This window comes from Phalacrocorax carbo, chromosome 1, assembly GCF_963921805.1.
Source record: "Phalacrocorax carbo chromosome 1, bPhaCar2.1, whole genome shotgun sequence".
NCBI lineage: Eukaryota > Metazoa > Chordata > Aves > Suliformes > Phalacrocoracidae > Phalacrocorax > Phalacrocorax carbo.
The window spans coordinates 54911007-54924777 of NC_087513.1; the positions used below are offsets into that span (position 1 = coordinate 54911007).

Genomic DNA, 13771 nt, shown 5'->3' on the forward strand with positions numbered 1-13771 from the left:
AAGGAGAACTTGCAGTACTTCTGGATTCCTCATCTAAGATTTGTTGAACTTGCTTTGAAATTTAAAGGTTGACCTTAAGCTATTTAAAATTACTTGTAATTAATTTTATTTCTGCATACAGATATTTCACAAAGCACCTCAAACTTACAATGCTGTTAACTGGAAGTCATTTTATTGAGGGGAGTAACATTAATTTCTTCTAGCCAAAATTTCCACATTTAATAGTGTTTCAAGGTACAGTTAAATCTGAATTGTATTTCAAAGCAAGAAGAAAATATACTGGACAAGATTCTGGTTTTCATCTGTCACAGAACTAGTCTGGCAGAGGTATCCAATATTAGTGCCTCACTCTACCTTTTTAATAAGGCATTTCATAAAGAATGGTTGTTTGGAACTTCGTTTTTTCAAAGATACCTGTGGATTATAGCTATTAAAACATTTATCAGTACTTGATATGTAGGAAATTCAGTACCAGAATGGATGACAGATGTATGGTTTTAAGATTTAATTGTCAATATAAGATGTATATTTTGGAATTTTTCTTCTTTGGTAGAGCCTGAAACCCGGAAAAGATTTTGGAAAAACAGATTGTGTGTGATGGTGGTATTTAGCAATGGAAGGTGAGCAAGGAGGGAAATAAATGACACAAGATGCTTTCCGGTTTTCAGTCTTCTGTTCTAGTGTGTGTGTCTAGGTTTGCTTTCAGTCAAATTAGTTAAAGCATGTGTAATGCCGTGGTTAATAAAGAAGGACCTGATGCATTTTAATTGGCTAGTGAGGTATGGAATTGACTTGCCATATCATTTCAAAAATCCAGTTAATGCCACCTGCTTTTTGTTATGTAAAATCCAAAATATTATGTATTGCTCCGCACTTCACAGCTCTCAGAACAAAAAGTAGTTCGCTGTGTGCCGTATACCTGTGGCATATTTGATGGTACAACTTTGATCAATTGTTTCGAAAAGCAGTTGAAACAGGAAGAGACTTCAACAGAAAATAAAGAAGCAGTAGAAGCAGCACAGACGAATTTTAACTTCCCTGAGGATGTCCTCTTTGGCTTGGAGGAAGAGGAAGAGGATGCTAAGAGCATCAAAAACACCCACAAGCAGACTGGCTGGGCAGCTAACCTATTAAAACAATGGCTGGCCAAAAATGGCAAGGATCCTAGCTTTGAATTGGTCCCAGTAAGTGAACTCAATGATATCTTAAGAGAGTTTTATTACACAGTAAGGAATCATGATGGAAATACCTACAGTGTGGCAAGCTACAAGTCAATGCGTGCTGGCTTAAACCGGCATCTCAAAATGCCACCTTATAATCGTCAGATTTGCTTAATGAAGGACAAAGAGTTTGCTGGTGCAAACATGGTATTTGTGAGCGTGCTGAAGATGCTGCGCATGCAGGGAAAGGATGAGACTCACCACCATCCTCCTATAGCTGTTGAGGACTTGCGTAAGATTAAACAATCTGGTGTGCTGGGTTTGCACAGTCCACTGGCACTTGTCAACAAGGTGTGGTTTGATTTGCAGTTGCATTTTGCCAAACGAGGGAGGGAAATTTTAAGAGATCTGGCTCCAGATGCTTTTGTTGTTGAGAAGGACAAGAACGGGCGTCGATATGCTATGTTTAGGTATCCTGGCAAAGGAAAAAACGGAGAAGATCCTCATAAAATGGGTAAAATGTATGATATGCCAGGGGACCCAAACTGTCCTGTTTTTTCCTTGGAGCTTTATTTGTCTAAGTTGCCTCCGGAGCCCCCTGCCTTTTACCTGCATCCTTTAAAGCTAACATCAGAACAAATGCAAGAACAGCCTGTCTGGTACAAAAGAGAACCGATGGGTGTGAACTACTTAGGTACCATGATGCCCAGGATAAGTGTGGCAGCCAGGCTCTCTCAACGATATACCAATCATTCTCTCCGAACTACCACCATCCAGCTACTATGTGAAGCAGGACTGGGGCCTAGAGAAATAATGGCAGTGACAGGCCATCGCTCAGAGTCTGCTATTAGACACTACTGGGGAGCTGCAGAAGTTCGCTACAGGGCATGGTCAGATATAATGGAGAATAATGCCCCCAATTACCTATATAGCAAGATCCCAAATGAAGTGATAAAAGAATCACTGTCTGGTGCCTCCACCTCCTCTATAAACCATGTTGTTCTAGAACAAAGCAAAATTTTATTCCCTAAGAAATCTGTGGTGCCACCTGGCACTAATTCTGTGACTTTAGTCCCTGAGGGACACCCAGCTCTGAATTCAAAAAGCCCCATCCTGTTGAACCACAGTTCTTCCAAGGTGTTTCTCCCCAAGAACATGGCCAGTGGGAACCTAACTGCCGGTCCCGTTCAAGGGTGTTGTAACGAACCTGTCTTTATAAAGCGCGTGATAAAACAAGAACCAATGACTTGATGCTTCTGTAATGGAACTGATTTCAAATGAATTGCTGAAATGGAAAAATTATCAGATTTGTTTTTTCTCTTCATCTAATAAGGAAATTTCTTACGGTCTAGTTCAGCAAGAAGTATCCTGTTCGCACTCCTGAAGTGAGATATGGAACAGAAACTTAAACAGAGCAGGGCTTGGAGTTTGTATGACTTTCTGTGGCAGCTGGGACTCTTTAAGTGGCTGAGCAGAGCTATTTTAAAAGAATGAAAGGGAGATACTGATTTCCACTTAGCTGAAGAGCTATGCTTTCTTCACTAAGTGCATGGCTTTTATATTTCGTGAAGAGTGTATTTATTATACCATTTTGTGCCTGCTGGCACTAATGTAGCATCTTACAAATCAAATACTTGATTACTGAAGAACACGGAGAAAGTAGAAGCTGAATGAAATAGACACAGATACACTACAAATACATACATATGCATGAAAACACCTGGAATTGCTTGACCACTGTCACCCTCTGTTCAAATTGTTATCGGACCTACCAGAGGATTGTGCCTTTTTTCTTTTTTTTTTTTTTAAGCGTTCTTCTAAATTGCTTTTCTCTGTGAGCTATAGATTTGTATTGCAGGTCTTTCCTTTTCCTATTTAATATTTCTGGCTAAAATTTCAGTCATACTGTTCCCCAAAGGCACTATTTGATACAAATTATATTAAAATTGGGATCTCTTCAGTTGTGCGTGAAATGGGGAAATCATTCTCAGAGTCGAACAGGCTTGTTGCTTAAGTGGAAAGTAATTGGAGTTGAAGTGTTGTCTCTATACGTGCTTATCTTGTGAGAGGTTTTTTTGTATTTCCTCTCACCTACCCCTTCCATTACATTTCACATTGTGTTGGCAGTATAGTCAGTATAGTCTTCGTCAGTATAGCATAATTCACAAAACCACATCTGTTCTTCCCCACCAAACCCTATCCAAATATTATTTTTGGTTTTAACTTATTTAAATCAGTTCACTGTAGTAAACTGATCCTGTCATTACGTTTTCCATGGGAGATTTTTACAGGTTAGAAATTCTAAGGATAGTGGATACGATTTTTTTCAGAGAAATGAAATTGTAGTTTAAAAGGCTCTTTTAATGAAGAAAAATTACAAATTAGGGCTAGTCATAGTTCATTTTTAATGAATCACACTTGAGAATCTAACTCATGGTTTGTCTCTGCTATTCTATGCCATGATTTTCGTCAGAGATTCTGACCAATTGAGACACCTTCCTGTAAATAAAAATGGAAAACTGGTCATCAAATCACAAATCATGGTAGGTCCACTTTGGAAGAAGAAACGGTGTAGCATTTAAAACTGTTTTTAGTTACATCAACTGAATGAAATGCGAACGGCTTCGTCCTTTTGAAATGCATGTGTATATGTGTGTACACACACACCCCCACACACGTGGTTTATCACACTAAGAACTTCACTGGAAGTGTTTTTGTAGCTCAGCAGTGGACAAAATAGAGAAAAATCCCAGCTGAAATAACAAATTGACTATGATAAACTCAATTCTGTGGAGAACTTCCTTGCTGGGAAAGGCTTTCAACTATTGAATGAGATTTATCATTTTGTTAGAGTCTGAACATAGGACTTGACGTGTGAATCTTGGAGTTTTTATCTTGGTTGATAATGTTTACCTTTGTGGCCTTGGGTAGGTTTTTCATACTTACTGCATCAATTCTCCAAAGTGGAAGACCAGCACAGTGTATTCCATTTTCTGATGGAACATGTTAAAGATTAAAAGGTTTTGAAAGTGCTATATTCATCTTATATATTGTGTTTACAGTCACTTTTATTTGCTGTTGTTGTAATGATTGACCTAGTTGATCAGATATAATTGTGAATTTAAAATTACTTCTGCACAATTCTGCACTACTTTAGTTCCAGCATTAACTTACGACATCAATGACTAGAGGAAGGAAATAATGGATCTAGGATTATCATTTTATTAAGCCTAGAGTAAATCAAATGAAAATAGTGAAGAAAGTAATCCTGTCTAGTTGCTAGAAAGAAGAAAAATTGAAAAAACGAAGGGCAAACAGTTCTTAAAATATAGGAGAACTATGCAGTAACTTATGCTAGGATATTTTAGAGAAATACAGATTTCCAAGTTTTAAGGATTTGTAGAATTCATAATTCAGCCAGAGTGGAAAATTTAATTTCTTGTTCGAAAAGATTTACTCTAAACTTACACCAAGATGGGTATGTATTATTCCCCCCCACCCCCCCAAAAAAATATATAATTGCTGGCTTTGTCTCAGGTAGTTGCTTGTTCCAGCATACTGGCGTTGAACATTTATCTTGTAGAAACAAGAAAAGTATGTTGCCAGGAGATGATTCTTTTTTGTTCCCTCTTGCTGCGTACTGTGGTCATACTGACCACATGCCCTGCTCTGATCCTAACTGCATCTAGGTAACTTACTGTAACAGCATATTGCTGATTGTTTCATCCTTTAACATAAATCCAGTTGGTGATTTAAATTGAAAAAGGGTCTCTTGGCCAACCTGGGTGGGCATGTCTCTGATTCTTTTTAATTATCATTTGGCTTCTAACTTGACTTCCATTCTGTTGGCTCATAATTGGATATTTTTGGTTTCTCATTTGTTAAATTCCGATTCCGTTGGCACCAACTGTACAGTGTCCTTTTACTACTGTCAGTTTGAACCTGATACTTCAAAGCTACTGACTGCAGTGTTACTGGCTTTTTATTTTTGTGTGGGAGAATTTTTTCTTGAAAATTAGTAAAAGCATTCCTGGTTTGGGCTGGAAGTATTATTGCTTCACAAGAGCTGTAGTCGGCTTTCATTAAGCTTTCCGATAATATTTGAATTAATTCTGATTAATAGAACCTATTTTCAACCTTCCAGAACTGAAAAGCTTTCTCCTGTTCCCCTTCCCACCCAAAGTGTTCCATGAATCTTTGCTCATGTATTTCCTTTCTACAAAAGCTGGAGCAAGCAAACAGAATGGGTGTTTTGCTGCTTTTGTAAAGTCAACTTTGGCTATGTGTACAGTAATATGGGAAGCACGGGGTCTTTTTTTTTCTTTCTTTTTCTCAACTGTGAGATAAAATTTCAAGTCAGTCCTGTTCACTGCAGTACAGGTTATGCTGCATGAACATCATGAACTCTATCACAATGGACATGAATTGAACTCCTCAGTGGCAGCATCAGCAGAGAACCCCAAACAGCAGGATAAATCAGTTTTTGCAGTGTTTGTGGTTTGGGATTTTTTTTTCCTCCATTATATTTTTGTTAGAGGTGAAGCAAGTTGGTGAACCAGTAGGTTACGTGCAGTTCATTTGTCTGAACTTAAATTTAGACTTCGGCTGTTAATTTAATACAAAATTGTTACTCATCATTTAAAATTAACTTTAAAATTCTAATATAACAAATGTACTTTGAAAAAATGTTATTTATCACTCTTGAATTTTCCAATTAGAACTTTTCCTAAAATTAGAATATTTCATTTCAGTGGAAAGAAACCCAGCACTTAGCTGGTCAGCTAAACTAGTCAAGCAAGTCAACCAAACTGATCTTCATAAATAATGGCTGCCATGTCATTGATTAAATTCCATTCCCCTTGATGGAGATGACTCTGAAAACAGTGGGGAGTGACTGGAACCTTATATAATACATCCATATACTTAGTTTTGCATCTCATTTTCATAGTGAAGCTTTGATACTGGTGCTGTGCCTCTAGAACTTGTGTTTTCTGTGCTTTTTCCTGTTAAGTTTGGAAATCTCTGCTGTTACTTCAAGGATTTACCCTAATTACTTTTTATTTTTACAAAGTTGGCACAGTATCTTACAGTATGTTAAATTTTTATTCTTTTATTGCTATTTAAGTAATTCATCCCCACTGTAAGTTACTGTGATCTACAGTGTGGGAGATCTAGAAGCTAAATGTTCTTCAGTTTATGCACCTTCACTCTGCCCCTTGAAGAGCTCCATTCTGCACAATGTCAGATAAGTGAAGGCATGGAAAGGATGCTTTGAAGCTGAACGTGTTCTTAGCTTTGTTGTGTTTTTAGTCTGGTACATCTTTTTGGCTATCCTGAACTATACAGCTTTTCAATAGTTTCATACTGTTTACGTCAGTATAGTCAAAGTTTTCAGTAAGCAGCTTGGATGTATGATTTTTTGCTCTATGACTGCTTCTCCTTTTTCAGCTTTCCTCTGCTTCTTGCTCCAAAAGAATGGCCACAAGGATGTGGGAGGGGGCATCTTACCATGTTTTAGTTGTTCAACTTCAACTTTTTCATACGTACACAGAAATTTAAGGGTTGTAATTCAGTCCCAGTCATTTTACCAATGGCCGCTCCAGTGCCTAAGGTCCTAGAATTGCATTTCTGAAGACATGACAAGCACTTTTAATGTATTGGGGTAAATATTATTGTTACAGAGGCAAAGGCATTTTTTAAATTATATAACAAATCTTTAGAATGGTTTTTAAGTATTTTATTATGAATCCGAGTTTCAGATTCAGGATTTATATATATTATATGTAATATATACATATAACTATGGTATACTGTGGGAATCTATGAAAGCAGCTTTTTTTATGTTGTGACATGAAATAACAGTGAACAAATCTGAATGAGGTTGGGCGTGTTAAAAATGGCTGCCACAAAGTCAATCTGTTCAAGAACGATTACGTGATACTTATTAAAACCCCAGGTCAGGTGAATAGTCTTTTCTTCCCTGCTTCCCACTCCAGGTGCAGCTTATTCTCTTACAGAGTAAATCTTTCTTCAGTCTGTTTCGTCTGTGCATTTCACCTTTTCAGCTAATATCAGGTGTTTGTTGTTTTTTTTTTTTTAAAATAATCCACCAGTGTCCTATCCATTTCCCATTGTTTCTGACATGCCTTGATTTTGTTTGGTTGAACTACAGTTTCATTTAAGCTATTTTGCTGACTATTGGAAATTCATCTGGTAAAATGTTAATAAAGTACATTTATAACTCCTATCCCTTTACTTTGCAATGTGTAATGAACTTCGTGAATGTCTGTTGGGAAACAGTGTGAACAAAGTGGATATGTCAGCTTACAATTCATAGCGGCTATTAATTCTATATTGTTGAAGCATTATTGATGACTATGTTTCCTTGCATTTCATGGTTTTGTCACTGAAAATAAACATGCATAATTATATATGTAAAATGGGATACTTTATTTTTGTCTCTGACCCCGGGGTTATGTTTGTGCTGTTTAAAATGCAACTAGCTCTCATCTGTGAGGTGGAACCTTTACCTGAGACTAATTAGAAATTTAAATTATAAAGATGTTAGCAGCAGGACAGTTCAAAAGTCATACAAGAATGGATTTACTTGATTTTTGCTCCTTAAAACAGCCACCCAATTCAGCTACATGATGTCCTGTTGGGAATTTTTCAGATTACTTTAAAAAATTAAGTTAATTGTTTTTCCCTGACACCATATCTGGGTTACCTAAACCACCCCCAGTTACTGAGAGCAGCTTTCAACAGGTAAATATATTTGTGTTTTACAGACTCCAATTTGTCATTTTGGGCCAAAAATTTGAGAGGCATATGAATGCAATCTAACTGATTATGTCATTACATCAGATGTAGATAATAGCTTTTAAAAGCTGCATTAAACTAATTTGAAAAGCACTATAAATAAAACCTATTTACTGATTAATAAGATGATCTTCCATCATCCAAGGTGGCCATCCCACCTAATACTCTTGGGAAACTGTCAGTGGGCTTTGGGGAAACAAGGTAGATGTTTCACCTTAAAAGAGTAAGAACCAGTAGAGAGGTGTGTGTGTGCGTGCATGCATGCATGTATCTGTTTATTATATACCCTTTTAACTGTTTGATTAAGGAAAAACAAAATCACAGCAGTAAAAAAATACTTTAAGCATTGTGTCAAGTGTTCCTTTATGGCTTTTATTTGGAAATATGATTGCTAGTGCCTAAAAATGACATTTCTGGCAATGAATTTCTCAGCCTTCTTGGTTTATGACTCTTCTATTAATAGGGGTAGCAGAGCCAACATCTACTCTGCACCAAAGAAACGAAAGGGTATATAATACAAAGGGATTACTGAGACCGGTTATTAATTTTTTCCATGCTTGCATTGTTGTTGTTCTGTAGGAAGTGTTGCATAGTACTGTTTAAGGATAAGGGGAACACAGCGATCTCGCAAATGCAATACGTAAAATGTCTGATAATAATGTTTGAGTATTATACAAGTATGCAACCACACGCTACCAAAATGTGTATTGCAGCCCTGTGAAATTTTGTTTGTGCAAACTGTGATCTCGGTAAACTGCTAACTTTAATGCATTATCATTTTCACTTTTATCTTGGTAAGAGATGGCAGATACATTTGGTGCCTGGTCAAATAAATCTTCATGACAGCTTTGCAAGGCTGGAATAATTACTTCAATTTTGTGGGAGATACTGCATTGGAAAAAATAACTGTTAAGGAATGATAAGTCTGACATTGAAGCAGTTAGTGACTTAAATATGCTCAAAAATGTATTTAAAAAAATAATTTCCACAGCTGCTTAGACTGTGCTTGAAATCTGTTGTTTTCTATGTGGATGACTAAAACAGTAATATGGACCTTATAATTATGCATACAAACACAGTATCACCACCCTCCCAACACACCCCCCGTTACCAGAGCATATTTTTAACATCACTTCACATAAATTAAGATTGATTTTTTGCTATTATATAACGCCTTGGTGCATCATGTATGGTTGTGGTGGTGTGGTGCTTCATAGATTGTCTCTTTTACAACCCCCAGAATGTTTTCTGTTTTGTTGCTAAAGAAACTGTTAATAACAACATTGTCCACACTATGTCAGCGTGCCACGTGTAATATTCAGAATTTTGATCTTTACTACCCTGGAATTAATTTTTATTTTGCACTGCATTTTGTTGCTGCTGCTGTTGTTGTTGTTGCATTTCTCCCCCTCTCCTCTCCCCCTTCGTTTTTAACTTTTGCATACTGAAATGTTCCTTTATGAAAAGCAGGTGGCATTACAATGAGTAGCGTTGTTAACTCTATGTGATGAACTGGAACCATGGCGTTATATAATACCAAAACCTTACTTTTAATAGAAGTACATATTCAGAATTTTCTTCAAAGTACCAACATTTACATTTTGGGTTTTCATATGGTAAAATACGTGTGCATGTTGGCATTTCTTTGTGTGCAGTTATAGAGAATGATGTAACAGATAACATTTTCTGTTCAATTTGAGTTTGAGAGATTTCTTTCCTAGTGTTGTGGTTTAACCCTAGCCAGCACCTAAGCACCACACAGCTGCTCGCACATTCCCTTCTCCTCCCCCCACCCTCATCCCTCCCCGGTGGGATGGGGGAAAGAATTGGAAGAGTAAAATTTGAAAACTCTTGTGGGTTGAGATAAGAACAGTTTAATAACTGAAATAAAATATAATAACAAATTTTAATGAAAAGGAAAATAGCAAAAAGAGAATTAAACCCCAAGAAAGTCAAGTGATGCAAATGAAAAACAATTGCTCACCACGAACCAACAACTACCCAGCCTGTTCCTGAGCAGTGACCAAGCCTGGCCAACTCCCCCAGTTTACATGCTGAGCAAGGCATCATATGGTATGGAATATCCCTTTAGCTAGTTTGAGTCAGCTGTTCCGGCTGTGCCCCCTCCCAGTTTCTTGTGCCCCTCTAGCCTTCTCGTTGGCAGGCTAGTATGAGAAGCTGAAAAGTCCTTGACTGCTCAGCAACAACTAAAATATCAGTGTTTTATCAACTTTATTCTCATACTAAATACAAAACACAGCACTATACCAGCTACTAGAAAGGGAATTAACTCTAGCCAGCCAAAACCAGGAAACCCAGTTTTCTCAAGTAGTTTGCCATTGACATATATATGCTGTGATGTTCTAGCTAGTACTTTCTGGGCTAAATTTCACAATTGTAGTATGGTGGAAGATACCTCCTTTTCTCAACATCATGTCAACCATATGTGCTTTGGCCTTTAAATTCAGTCTCCTTCCTTATATTTGTTTTTCTCATGGAACTGAAATAGCTTTTCTTCTTCCCTGGCCCCCCAGCCATTTTTTCTTTTTCTTTTCAAAATTACAAATGATGTATCACCCTAATTGGCAGCAGTGCTGATCTGGATGGCACAGCTACAGTGATATTCTTTCTCCCACTACAGTATTTTACAATATGTTACAATATTTTACAATAAATTACTACAATGTATTTTACAATAGTGTGAAATGGTCTCAGCATGTGTTAAAATGGACTGTAGTACATAAGATAGGCAGGCTGTCTCGATGTCCCTACTTTGCCAGAGGCAGACGAGGACACTGCTTCAGAATCATTTCAACAGCAGAGGCAGCCCTTCATTTCATTGTGAGGCTGATTACCCTTCTGATTTCCCTTTATTAATTTACTATTGACTGGTGTGTAGGTTAATTATCAGATTGCAATCAGTGACATACGGGATATAATAACAGCCTTCCAAACGAAGGAAGAAGCTTCTTCATTATAAAGCATTTACTTTGCTTGTATTGCAAATCTTAATTGTGACTTCAGATTCAGGTGACCCTGTTCACTGTATTTATGCATTTTTAACAGGTTCCAGGATTTCTATTACCTCTAAGGACTCTTTTTCTATAATACTTTTTAAAACTAATATACATATGGCAGAGTAACCGGCTAGTTCTTTTCCTCAAAGAAAACTGTATTATTGCTGCCTTTTCCTAGCACTTCTCCTCATCAGTATATCTTTTTTTTTTTTTCTTCTTGATCAGTGCATCTATTTCTCAGTACTTTCTTTAATTGTTAAAAAGACTTTTGTGGTTGGGATTGGAAGAAAACAGATGTTATGCTGTCATAGTATATACAGTGGAAATTGCATGAAATTATGAGTATAGGTCACTTTTACCAATCCTTTGTAGAAAACCCTGAATTGGAGTGTAATGACTGTAATATGAATAGACATTTTATGTAAGACATTAAAACCAAGTCTGTTTGTGGTAGCTTTCATGGTAAAAAAAAATCTGAAAATGTTACTCAGAAGAATCGATACTATAGATTGCGTCAGCAAAATTTTTGCAGCTAGTAGAACATGTAAAAATACCAATTTCTAATAATTTAAGTGAGAAAAATGCACAAATCTGCATAGTTGCATTCATTTTATACATACTTTTCATTATTTTATCCTTCATATGCACTATAAAGCAGTTCAGGCTTAAATAATTACATGGTGCTTAGAGAGGGTTATGACATAGCCTCTGTTTCAGGACTTACCAGGTTTCACTCAGATATTTGAAAGGGATGAGATACTACTCTTTTGGTTTTGTCCCTCCTCTAGGGTCTTTCAGTTGCTGCTTTCACAAGTTATGTGCTTGGCATTAAAATACTTTTCTTTCACGCTTGCCAAGTTAGATGCTTGCCTAGGCCATTTGGCAGGCACATAGAGCCTAGGGATAGTTATATATTGGTAAAGAAGGTACGTGTGGGCATGACTTTGCAAACTGAAGAAGCTGGGGCAGAGGGCCTGCAATTTGACAAGATTTTCTTTAAAGAAAACACTTTCCAAAACAGATGGAGATTGTAAATGTGAAGTGCCTTCTCCTGGTTGGCTGGTTCAGGAAAAACACACAACCCTGAATGAGAATAGCAGAGTAATATTATAGTACACTCACACTGTCCTTCCATATTTGGGGTAGTGCATGCTTGGCTGCTGCTTGGCTTGTAAGTCTCTTTTCCCCTGCTTCCTTTTTTCAGCTTTGTTTCTGCTCTTAATCATTCCTTGCAGTCCTCTTCCCCACTTCCTGTAGTGTTTTGCCTTTCAACTCCCAAGTTGCATGCCTCTTCTTGGGCTGGATCTACATAAGACTTAAGTATGACATTTTCTGTCACAGGACACATTGTTTTTATGCAAAACATCTTAATTGCAAATGGAAGTTCAGTGACCAGATGAATAATAATGATGTGACTATATTAAAATTAAGAAGTCAGGAAAAGATGAAGTCTTATATTTTTCTTGCTTTCTCCTAAAACTTTTTGCATATTTATCTTTGAAACTGTGACATCTCAGAGTAGGATTTGCTAGGTTTAATTTTTAATTTCACTTTTAATTTAGTTTATTCACTGCATTGTTTTTTTGTTAAGTTGAAATTGCTACACTGCTGGCTGCTGTGTGAAAGCAGAGAAAGATTTAAACTAAGGCAGCTGAGATACAGTTGTGGTTACATGGATGGCTCAGTTTGTGTTGTTACTACTTCCAGGTTGTACAACATTACCTCATCAGCTATGGATAAAACAGGTCTCAAGTGACAGTGTGAACGACAGTATTGTGGAGGTTTTCCACTTACTTGGAGTTTAAAGGCATACACATTAACGTACGTGAGCTGTTAAAAAGGATGGAAAAGAGAGTCTGGCAGTTTACATATTTTGAATCTCAGTGTAATCTTTTTTCTGTTTGATTACTAGAAACTACCTAGATGCTGTTGTAAACAATCAGATTTAAGTGCCACTTCTGGTCTGTTTGGAGACTGGTGCTCTGGTTCTGACAAATGAAATAGTGGTTTTAGGGATCTTGATTTTGTTTGCTTTGGGTTTTTTTGTAACTGTGGTCTTCAGATAGATAGAGATCACTTCATATTACTGTGGCTGTTTTGTTTCTGCTCCAGCTTATTTGATATGCTAAGGGAGACTGACTCTTCTGTTATTCAGACTTACTAGGCAATGTGAACTAAAGCACCAGGCATTTGTTTTGGATTCTCATCAAATGGTTTTAATTATTTTGATAGTGTGACTGTACTGATGAAAAGGTGTGATGATTGCATCATCTTGCTCTTCTGCAGATATCAGTTGAAGCAGGTTCAGGTTCTTGGCTTTCTGTGTTTGGGGAAAGCTGAAAACTGATAGCAGACCATAATGCCTTGACTTTGCATTTTTCTGTTAGCAGTTTCTGCCCAAATGCTTGCTGAAATCTAATATTAGGAGCTGAAAGACTTGTTCTCTTATTTCACTTTTTGACATAAATGTGAAGGTGGTTCATACATGACTGAAACTCTGTCAGGCTTCCTTTGGCCTTCAGCAGGGCTGCAAGCCTTCTTAAGCTGGTTTCTGATTTTGCTCGGAGCACTACGTCTGAATCTCCTCTTCTGATGTATGACATGGCAGTCTCCTCCTCAGAATCCCATTCCCTTCTATTTACAGAAGTGATAGCAGTTGTTTCTCTCTAACCTTTCCTCAAACATAGCTCTGTTGTAAACTGGAGTTTTCACAAGTCCTTGTAGCAGCAAAAATCGCTCTGAGAGACTTTGAGTAAAATAGTCATGATACTCAAA

The 13771-nt window shown here is 37.1% G+C and overlaps 1 protein-coding gene across 12 annotated transcripts in view; it reads left to right on the top strand.

The window, feature by feature from the left end:
• ATF7IP (activating transcription factor 7 interacting protein) overlaps nucleotides 1-13771 on the top strand; it is a 108284-nt gene that overhangs the window by 77149 nt on the left and 17364 nt on the right. For 6 of the 12 annotated variants that reach the window (XM_064452873.1, XM_064452878.1, XM_064452895.1 and 3 more), the window contains one exon: nucleotides 882-7253. The exons of 4 other annotated variants lie outside the window; for them this stretch is intronic. In XM_064452873.1, coding sequence (XP_064308943.1) covers nucleotides 882-2411 — 1530 coding nt within the window. In that variant the 3' untranslated portion in view covers nucleotides 2412-7253. Of the gene's footprint in view, nucleotides 1-881; nucleotides 7254-13771 lie in introns of those variants that run through there. 2 more of the 12 variants (XM_064452921.1, XM_064452925.1) reach the window with 2 other exon arrangements.